This window comes from Apium graveolens, chromosome 8 (genome assembly GCF_009905375.1).
Source record: "Apium graveolens cultivar Ventura chromosome 8, ASM990537v1, whole genome shotgun sequence".
NCBI lineage: Eukaryota > Viridiplantae > Streptophyta > Magnoliopsida > Apiales > Apiaceae > Apium > Apium graveolens.
The window spans coordinates 215,527,948-215,538,615 of record NC_133654.1 but is presented as its reverse complement, the minus strand read 5'-3'; the positions used below and the strand labels follow the sequence as shown (position 1 = coordinate 215,538,615).

General features: G+C 35.1%; 1 protein-coding gene across 2 annotated transcripts; it reads right to left on the bottom strand.

The window, feature by feature from the left end:
* Positions 1–627: 627 nt before the first annotated feature.
* On the bottom strand, positions 628–9,695 carry LOC141677518 (protein argonaute 10-like). Of its 2 annotated transcripts, none has more exons than XM_074483487.1 (22): positions 9,486–9,695; positions 7,963–8,617; positions 7,481–7,689; positions 6,643–6,792; positions 6,422–6,555; positions 6,221–6,330; positions 6,038–6,144; positions 5,765–5,903; positions 5,546–5,662; positions 5,147–5,254; positions 4,992–5,063; positions 4,485–4,607; positions 4,203–4,362; positions 3,984–4,105; positions 3,755–3,892; positions 3,523–3,665; positions 3,319–3,381; positions 2,552–2,615; positions 2,323–2,458; positions 2,130–2,203; positions 1,597–1,723; positions 628–1,138 (listed from the first exon to the last, which is right to left on the bottom strand). In XM_074483487.1, the coding sequence occupies exons 2-22, from the start codon at positions 8,449–8,451 to the stop codon at positions 954–956; spliced, it is 2,970 nt and encodes a 989-aa protein (XP_074339588.1). In that variant the 5' UTR covers positions 8,452–8,617; positions 9,486–9,695; the 3' UTR covers positions 628–953. The 2 variants fall into 2 exon arrangements, with proteins under 2 accessions (XP_074339588.1, XP_074339589.1); XM_074483488.1 differs by lacking the exon at positions 9,486–9,695 and adding an exon at positions 9,049–9,371.
* Positions 9,696–10,668: the final 973 nt, after the last annotated feature.

Genomic DNA, 10,668 nt, shown 5'->3' with positions numbered 1-10,668 from the left:
TGGTCTCTACAGTTGTGAACGAACTAATCTATCCGTGAGTAAACTCGAGCTCGGTTTGTTAAACTTGAGCTCGAGTTCGAAACTAAACTTATAAAGCCCGAGCCAAACTTTAGCATGTGCGGCTCGAGCTCGACTCGAATTTGTCATGTTTTAAATTGTTTAGAAAAGATTTTCATTTAGGACTTCGACTCGAACTCGGCTCGTTGCGTAGAAAAACATAAAATATATATTGATATTAAAAATATTTCAAACATGTTTAGTTTAAAATATTCCTAACGAGTGCTATAACCCGGAAGAAGTCATGTTATCACTTATCACTTAAAAGCCTAGAACAATAAAAGTACCATTAGAAATTTCCCTTATTATTATTTCAAAGGTGTCTTGTTTTTGAAAAAGATTGAACTCTCATCCTTCAAAGAAATCCCAAAAAATCAATAAGTGAACAATTGTTTCTAATTTCTATTTTGTTTTAATTTAATTTAATTCCTTTTATCAATATACCAAGAGATTTTATCTTACCATCAAAGGTGGGGCATACGCTGACAAAAAGAAAAAGAAAAAATAATAATGGCGAGAGATGAATCAAAGGTGGTGGAGCATACACTTAATGAGATATATTGCTCACTCTACTTGATACATCTTGGCTCTATTTTTACCTGATTCCGTCTCTTCAAAATTTCAGTTCCGAAGTTGATCTACCCCATATTTTTAAGAGAGAAACCTGCTGAAATTGCTCACTGAGTTACTGATATGAACCAGGTGTTTATAATCTCCTTTAGCTACCATTCAGCATATATTACAAACAACATTACATCTACCACATCTTCTATTGCTTACTACTGTCATCTAAAACTGTAAAACTATAACAAGATACAAGCAAACATCATAGGAGGACCAAGGGGATTTTTGATTATATGCCTAAAGCTGCCCCTCTGCTGCTCCACATTACTAGTCTAACAATAAAACATTACTCTTTTCACATTCTCCTTGAGGGCCGGTAATGGACGCACTCCTGACTCTCCAACACCTCGTGAATTCTTGGTACCATGACCAACACCACATCCATTCTCCTGCAATTCTGGTTCCATGTAGAATCTGGCTCGAAATGCAGCTAAATGTGCATAATAGGCTGGAGGAACTGCACAACAGAGTAAACATAAAGCCAATATTTTAGCCAGCCATGTCAGAATTTCACAACTGCTACAATATGTTGTAATATTGCACGATGTATAGATTAGGACCAGCAACATGGTGTCCTGAGATTTAGTTTTTTTTACACGTCAGAACTTTAATTAGCTTACCAATTATAAGTCTACAATTAGAAGTAGATTGATCATTCTATGCATTCCAAAAGTTGGGGATACCTCATTCCCACGCCATACATGTGAATATTTATATCTGATATCACTTTACAGATGATAAAACTTGGGATATATGATTAAGGCATTTTTCATGATTGATTTGGTCTTCTAATATAAGAATTTTGTTAGTTTTGGTCCAAGGGTAAGCTTAATACAAAGATGTATCAGTGTGCCAAGGACAAGGGGGTTGAGCGCAATTTACTTGGACAAATAATATAAAGGAAAGAAAGCTTACCAACAGACACCGACCGCGTGCACCTTGCATATGTGTAGCACAGGTTGTTTGTCAACGACTGAATTCCATCAGCTGTAAAATTGTTTTCATCCCAAAGAACATGATAATGTGCTGGCCGACTCGTACCCTGCCATTAAAACGAAAGAAACGTTAGATGACAAGTTAAAGAACGTGTTCAGCCTCTTGCAACTTCAGCAATCTTAATTGGTGCACTATTACTAATCATTCCAGCACATCTATATGTGACGTACAGAAGTATATATACAATGTCACAGGATGCCATTTAGTATTATTAACCGAAACTTTTCAGTTATTATTTAGAAGGGGATATGTATAAGCTTATATGAATATGTGACCATCACTTTCACAATACACCTAAAGTTATTATTAGGCAAATTATACGCGATACTAATGTTTCATAAAAGAAAATGCTATTTAAGTTGACACGAGAGCATATGTACACAATTGTGAAACCAGGAACATCAGCATTTTCATATATAATTACATTTCTGGTAAAGAATTTTGATTTTCACCTGAATACCAGCATGGCTGCAGAGATAAAAATCAAATTCTGTTGGATGACAGATCTTCGTATCAACTATGGTTCCTGAGAATGAAACAAATTTTATTAAATAAGTACTGATCGCACTACAAAGCATGGTCAAACCCTGGCATGTATAAGTAGAAGTGCTGATTTCGACATGAAAACAGTATAATCATTAATACCTGGCAAAATGTTTCCACTTTTGTCAGTGCTGCTTCGATCCCTGTGGTTGTTTGCGAATAACCTTGTGTGATGTCGTTTTTGCACCACAATGAAAGTCACTGGAGGTTGGTAATTGGGTTCTAATGAAGCACAGGCCTACACAATATTTGTTGATTAGTACCTTTTTCTGACGTTATTGTTAAAGCTAGATGCCGAAAGATAAACACTAAGAAGATATAAACCACAAACCTTCCGTATAGCATCCAACTCATAAAGTAGGACTTGATAAAATTGGCCTTCACTCACGCCATCCCTGCAAAAGTACACCATAAGATTGATATCTTAATTACCATCTAGGCTTAAAAACATCAAATCGCATGTCTTGCAATAAACATAGTTGAATGGGTTGATGCACAATTGCACATTTTCATATCTAGTTTGCAGTATCCTGGATACCAGTTAATGTTGTTGAAAAGAATTAACTATATATTCTCGAACATAAAATTTTAAATGCTGATTTGTTGCTGTATTTAACCATAGATATCACTTGTAATTTACCCTGTGATAGTACATTAAAGTATTTATCAGACACAAGTTTATATTTTGGACCCCTGCATTCTACATCTTGCAACCTCATGAAGACAAGTGAAATGAGACACAACATTCTATTGCCATATTAGGTGGACAACTGGACCATAAATATGAACGATTCATGTTATCATATTTTATTAGTAATTACGGTAATAGTTTTAGGGGCTTTCGTATATATTACTCTTTTACAACATGCTATTATTTCCAGAATTATTGACCATAATCATTTCAATTTGCAGATGACTGCAATTGCTCCAAGCAAAAATACAGAAAGAAGGTTCCTCGGTTTTATATCAACAACAATAAAGGATGACAGGTAACAGAAATGAAGAGACACAAGTAGAGACTGACATACAGCAACTATTATTTTTTAGCAAAATAAATCTCCCTGTAAAAGAAGCAAAATAAAGGACATGTAAATTTACCTGTAAAATATAATGCGTAATGGTTTCTGCCCAGTTGCCTTCCTGAAGGAAACCAAAAGCTCCCTGTACAAAAAAGTAAGGAGAAGTTAGAACTTAAAATCACATATATACAAGCCATAATTCCCAACTCACAAGTACAGGATACTTAAAGCTGAAAAAAAGGTCGATGTTTGTCTATTAAAAGAGAAATATAATAATATATACCGGATCATGCCACCACTCACTGTACCCCGTACAGGATCTTGCCATGTTTTAAACAAGTCCTGTATAAGCTCTTGTCTATGAGCTTGTGCACAAACTAAACCTGCATATTTTGTGACTTCAGGCCAATCCTGGGAAGCTACTACCTGCATGGGAAACAAAACATCAGCAAAATAGTTACTCAATGGCCCTTTTGATCGTTATATATGAAAAAAACACGGTTCTTGTAAATTACAGCAGCTATTGAAGGACTCGAATCTTCTCCATTTTCTGGATGGGTCACGTCTGCTCCAAATATAATTGTTGGTATGTCACTAACTAGTGGTATTCTGCAGCTAATCGCATCTAGAAGAACAGTATTTCTACCACCCATCTGCACCAAAAAAATAGAGTTCTGTAACCTGTTATACAAGGTTTGTCTCATAAGGGATCTAAGATCATGCCTAAAGGGTCAAACACACTACCTTAACATTAATCTTCAGCGACACATTTGCCAAGTACTGCTTGCTAATCTTAAAGACATGCTTTGTCAGACAACATTGAGAAATCAAACCAAGATCAGTTTCACAGATCCGTTTCAGATCTCCTATAACAGATTGACAGAAAACAAAATGTAAGTTGCACAGTGATTACACTTTCACATGTAAGCAGAACATTTCAAATCATAAACAATTAAACATTACCATAGAGTGACCCATTACTGTCAGGCAGAATGACCAGCAGAAGCTCTAATTCCTTCCCCTTTAATTTGTTCGTACAAGCATGGTAAACATGCTTCAAAGCTTTCTCTACATCATCAGGCCAAGCTGTATAGATTGGTATTACAGGTTCCGGGTTAAATTCCTGCCAGAGAGATGCAAAAAGTTAACCTCCTAACTACTTAGGGTCAAAAAAAAATTCAAAAAAACGCAAGCACGTCACAAGAATTATTAGACATACTAACATACAGAAATAAATTAACCTACCATTCCAGATACTTGACACATACGAGCTAGTTCACTACAAAATCCACGAGCAACATTTTCTTGCACACTTCTTGAGAAGTTGATGCATGCCCACCGACTAACAGTCATCCCATTGATCATTTTCTGCGAGACATGCAAGGACCAAAAATGAGCATAAAGGATCTAATATGATGCACAATGTAGAAACAGAATATCATCCATATAACTCACTTCTAACATAGTCAAAAATATCAATAAAATCATGTTATTACTACATCTGTTACAACTAAAAAACATTGACAACAGAAGGCTGATGAATGCACATTAGTGGCTTCATGAGGAGCAGGAGAATGTTGATGTTGTTCTAAACCCTGACTTACAGAGAGTATGACAAATTCCATTAGTCTGCATACTGACTAATAGAGAATCAGCTTTAACACAAGAAAAATAGACTATTTACTTATTGACATGATTAATACATTCAGCAGGCAAAAGAAAACCACCGATCTCCTGTCAAAAAGGGAATACCTTGTTTATCATATTCCACTGACCAACTTGTGGCAAACAATCCTTCTCTTTGCCATTTTCATGATATTTTAGCTGGAAACAGAACACAATCAGAGAATGGAAAATGGAGAACATTTGTAATGATAACATTAATAATACTAAAGGGAATACTTTACCCATGGAGCTGGGAGAACTCGAGCCTCAACAGAAGCAAGCTTTTCACTAATATTCATGCCGAATTCCTTTGCATAAGGATCTTGATCATAAGCATTGTGTTGAACTGTCTGTAATTAGAGATTATTAATGAGTCGAATTCCAACTCGATAAACTTTTACTTTTTTGCAACACCACAAAGAGCATAAAGGGATAGAAGTGCTAAAATTGTCTTCTGCGACAACATATAAATGAATGCGTGCATATATACATATATGTACGTTGCTAAATCATTCAACATAAAACGAATTCCAAAGATTAAAATTTAGGGGAATTATGGAAAACAGTAAATAAAAATTAGAGGCATTCTAGGGCCGACTAAAGGACCATTTCTTCTATAATGGATTCTAACATTATGATACCTGCAAGATGTCATTCTCTCGATCTCTTGGCCTTTGGCATGTCACTTTCAAAAGAGCAGTAATTTGCTTCTCATTTAATCTTTTTGTGTATCTTTGACCCTCCACTATCTTGCAAGCCTGAATACACATAGTGTGAGATAGCACAAAGAATTTACACGTGGATAATGCAACTCAATTTACAGGTAGGAGCTTAAAAAGTTGTCATATAACTAATCTTACCTCCAATGGCAAATAATTTGCTTTTCTTTGGTTACCGACTTGAAGACAAGGAAGATGAGTATGCTGAATCGTGAAGCCATACATCTCTTGAAAGTATTCAACAACTGACTTCATATTTGAGTTGTCATCAACAGGAAACCTGCAAAGATATACAAATTATAATGTTTACTCCAAAATATAGTACAAACATGAGGAAAAGAAAACAACAGAAATGAATAACTAAGAAAGTGTGATATGTTAAACAATACAGAAATTATGTGAAATAAATCTTACACTAGTTCTCTAGTGGGTTGAGATGTTATTCCTGAAACCCGATACTTTCTTCGTATATGACCCCTATGTGTTACTTCAACTTTCAAGCCTCTTAGGGCCTTCTTAATCTGGAAAATAATGTAAACAATTTAAGTAACACATATTTAAATTTATTTGACATCATCAAAACATATAACAATATACCTTCACACGATCAGAATCAGATAATGTTTTAGTTAGCACATCTTTGCCAAGAATCTGTGCGACAAACTCTATCACGGGGAGAGCCTCAATAAAAGCAGCTGATGCCATATCTATTGAATCGAATAAGAAATGATTGAGGAGTTAGTGGCGACCATATTATTAAATGAAACATGAGTGGAACACATCTTGAGTTCTTATTACCGATATTTAAGGACAAGCCCATTTGGGTAGGCCTTATACTTTGATAAAATCCACACCATGACTCTAAGCCCTCACCAAGCCGTTGTGGTTTTCGTATGTTAGGAGAAAAGAAAGATCTCCCCACCGGGCAATACCTTTGATAGTTGCAATGTTAGGACAAATTAAAATAGTAGCTTTTATATTAACTATCGACTCCCAGAGACTAGGGTCAAGTTTTCTACCTCTTATTTGATAGTTCTCTTAGTACGATGTCGAGTATTTGAAGAGCTTCTTGTGGAGCATCTGCACGCTTGCCAGCCAAAAATTGGCCCAGATGATGCAAATTTGCTCTTGCAACAAATTTAATCACCACTTTGTACTCCCGCACCCTTCTGCAAGTAATATAAGGAGTATGAGACATTAGTTTAGACAAAAAGGAATATAGAGATGATCATTTACATAGGAATTGCATGAAAAGTTTTATTTCCTGCATATCAGCAAATGCATTCATTTTTTATTATTATACTTATTAAAGATTTTGACCATGCCACGTACTTTATCCGTATCCGGCTATTTTTTTAAGATCCGGACATCTTTAATTTTGTATTACTATGTCTTTATCTGGCCACAAAGTTATGACGTTCGCAACGAATTAAGACACCGTCTTTTAAGGTATTTTATCCCTATTCGGCTTCGCTTCGCTCCTAGATTCGCAGAACTTTAGCATCGTAACTAGAATTGTCTGTAATCTGTATCACCAAAAAAGTTATGACGTTCACAATGAGCAGGACATGGTTGTATCATATCCTCAATCCTATCAATATATAGAATAAAATTTACATGCAAGATATGGTCGGAATATATACAAAAATCTTTTTTCACTTCTGTGCATGGTTAAAAAATATTTTTACTTTTGATTTCATTTATGTTATTAATTTTATATTAAGCTGACTAGTGTCCGGGTATAGATTACATAAGGCAGCAAACTAGAAAATACACCATAGATGTACATCTAAATCAGTAAAAGTTAGAAAGAAACTAATTAAAAACAATAAAGTAAAACACACAACAAAAACATACTTGGGACCATGGACTCCATCATCTTCATCTGTAAGTTCGATATCGAACTCCTTCCATGCAAATGGAAGCTCACCAGCAGTGTACAGACTCTTTCTGCCATCATAAGCAGGCAACCTCATCCCCAAGTCAGATTCTTTATACAGTTTCACGAGTTCTGCCATTATAGCTCTGTTCATATTTTTTGATGACACCTCAGGGGTAATTGTAACCTGCAATTTTTTGGACAATAAGGCAAAACTATCACAGACTGGGGACACAACAAAAAGAACAATATTAATGACTATACTTAAATCTCCATTAAAGATTTCAGAGTAAAGGGCAGTGAAAAAACAGAAGGCCATTAATTTTGATTTATAATATACACAGCACTAATCAGAAAAAATGTCAGCTTAAGGGCCCCAATTGTTTTAATAAAAGAGCACATAGTATTACTAAATAAATGATCTTAAAAATTTATAAACACAAATATGAATATCTCTTACATCATAGTGATTCAAGTCCTTCTGTGGTAATTCTGCAAAGAAATGGTTTGCCTTAACAACACATTTTGTCCCAAGCTGCCCATACCCAGGTCTTTGAGCAAAACTCAAAGACTTCCTTGAAGAAGGAAAACTCCTCCCTACTTCACACAATGTGCCTAAATTAGTATTCTGCACTTCAACAGCTGCGCTAGACCGAGCTGAAACCTGAGCCACCAGAGAATACTCTGCTGTGCACGGTCGCGTGCTGGGACGCATAAACGCTTCACCTTGATCCGATTTCCGGCCACCTCTTCCTCTTCTTCTTCCTCTACTTTTCGAGGGAGGTGAAGATTGGTTCTGGACTTTTGCATTCTGGTTTTCTTGCCCAGGTGGGCTTTTACCATTTCGAGTTGTTTTAAGTGGCTTCTGAACTTGATTCACTGAGTTATTTAAGTGAGGTTTGATCACCAAGTGCTGCTCTGAACCTTCTTTAAGTTGCCTAATAGGCATGATGCTGGATGATGATAACTATATGTATCTTAACAACTGATAGATACAAGTAAAACAAAGCAATGTAAAGCAAAGATCCTTCCCAGATTCAGCATTCACAATCTTGAACTTTCTTGCATTTACTCATTACACTCAACAAATTTATGGCTGTTGAGTACTGAAATTCCTGAAATAGTTCAGAATTTATGTCAGCACCACTAACCAAAATCAATGACAGTTGCCTAAAAGTAACATATATAGAAATTTTGATGATTTTATAGAAACATTCACACGCAAGGTGATATACCATATTATTATTATCAAATTAAAAACATTTCCATCAAGATTTATAGCTCTACATAAAAAGCACAAATCTCAGTTACTTTCACTTGTTACCACAACTAAGAAAATAAATAAGCAGACGGTGAACACAGTCATTTTGCCATTATATATATATTATATTTTGAAATTTGCAAGAAACATAAAAAAACAAAACTGTATAATCTGAGAACAAGATAAACATAGTTCCATACAGAAAAGCCCAAATGAAATTTACAGTAAAAAAGGAGGGTACTGATAGAGAATAAACATGTATGTAGAGACAAAACTAGGCATTACCCCCAAAACCCCTTCTATTCTTCTGATACCCAATACCCAAGAATCAGAAGAAGAACAATATCTATACAAATCAAGAGAGAGAGAGTATATGTGATGTCTACAGCAGCATAAATATATGTATGTATATATTAATGAAATAGTGGAAACTGTGAGAGAGACAAAGCAAGTAATATTGAACTTGTCCCCAGACAAGAACCCAAGGCTAGTTAAACTGAGAAACAATCCAAGTAAAAAGAGGACAGAAGGATGTACTGTAGTACTAATACTATAGCTACAACTAGTATAAAAAATAAATGTGAAAGACACTTAAGACTGCACGAATAAAAACACCAAAGACAAAAACAAAAACACATCCCCTTAGTTACACTAGTTACATATATAGATAGATATGTACTAAGTTTAACATCTAAAATAAAATAATAATAATTTAAACTCACCCGAGTTGAGTTAGAGGGAGAGGGAAGTGAAGGAGATGAGTTGAGTTTGGAGGTGATAAAGAGATGAAGATCATAAAGGAGTGATGATGAAAGGGGGTATGTGAAAGAACGTGAGGGGGGTTAGAAAGTGGAGGATAAAAAGGTAGGTTCTTTTGTAGTAGTAGGCTAGGGGAGATTCAGTATTATTAGATAAATAGGGTGTATATTTTATCAAGGTTGATGAGTGAAAATGTAAAATGATGATGAATCTTTTATACACGCATGCAACTGCTTTTGGTTTTTTCTTTTATCACGTGTAAATGCCCCTTAGGAAGGTCCCTCCCCCTCCCCTCTATTTCCTCCCTTCCTCAGTTTTGTATTCCTTTGTAACTAAGAGAAAGTTTGGATATATATATATATAAAATTCAAAGTTACTCCTCCAACAATTAATTTAATTTCATAAGAAATTTTAAATATTTTGTACTTTCCAAATAATGTCATTTTATGCCTTTGACTTGTATGTATTTTTTGTCTTAACTATCTTAACTTATAAATAATATTTTTATATTTTTCAAATAAAATGTACGTGTTTTTAAGACTTTAAAAGAAATGGGAACATTAATGATAAATGATTGAACGAGGTTTTAAAAGAGGAGTCTTTTATCAATTTTGAATTTATAAGTTGTGCTAAAAAAATCAACCCAATTTTGAGCTTCTCGAAAAATCAATAACATCGAGATTCGAGAATTGATGTTTATTCGAATATAGTCTTTCTCACTTTTGAACTCTGTGGCGAGTTCAGTCATCACCCAGGGCACTGTGCCTTTTCCCCCCGCTTTGCGAATCTTCACGTCTAACGTGGATCGGGAGGCGACGGGTGTCCCAAAGCGACTTATTACAGATAATACATTTCCGACTCCCGACATTTTTCATGTTGTGAAGAGACGTGAAGAAGTTAAAGTTGAAACTCTGACATTAAAACTAGATATGAGTAAAATTTATGACAAAGTCGAGTAAAATTTCGTAGTTCAAGTTATGTATAAAGTAAGGTTTCGTCAAAACTGGATAAACAAAGTTATGTATAAGGCAGAGTTATGTATAATGGTTGTTTCAGACGCATGACAGGTGATAAAACCTTGCTATCACAGTTTGAGGAGATGATTGACCCTTTGGTGACCTTTGTAGACAACAGCAAGGGATTTAC

Bases quoted from the DNA above. Each gene is read 5' to 3' on its own strand.
- LOC141677518 (XM_074483487.1), bottom strand. From the start codon at position 8,451: ATGCCTATTAGGCAACTTAAAGAAGGTTCAGAGCAGCACTTGGTGATC. The intron at 5,663-5,764 runs GTAAGATTAGTT...ATGTGTATTCAG, and splicing joins CAAATTATTTGCCATTGGAG to GCTTGCAAGATAGTGGAGGG. The intron at 4,608-4,991 runs GTATTCCCTTTT...CATGTCTCGCAG, and splicing joins AGTGGAATATGATAAACAAG to AAAATGATCAATGGGATGAC.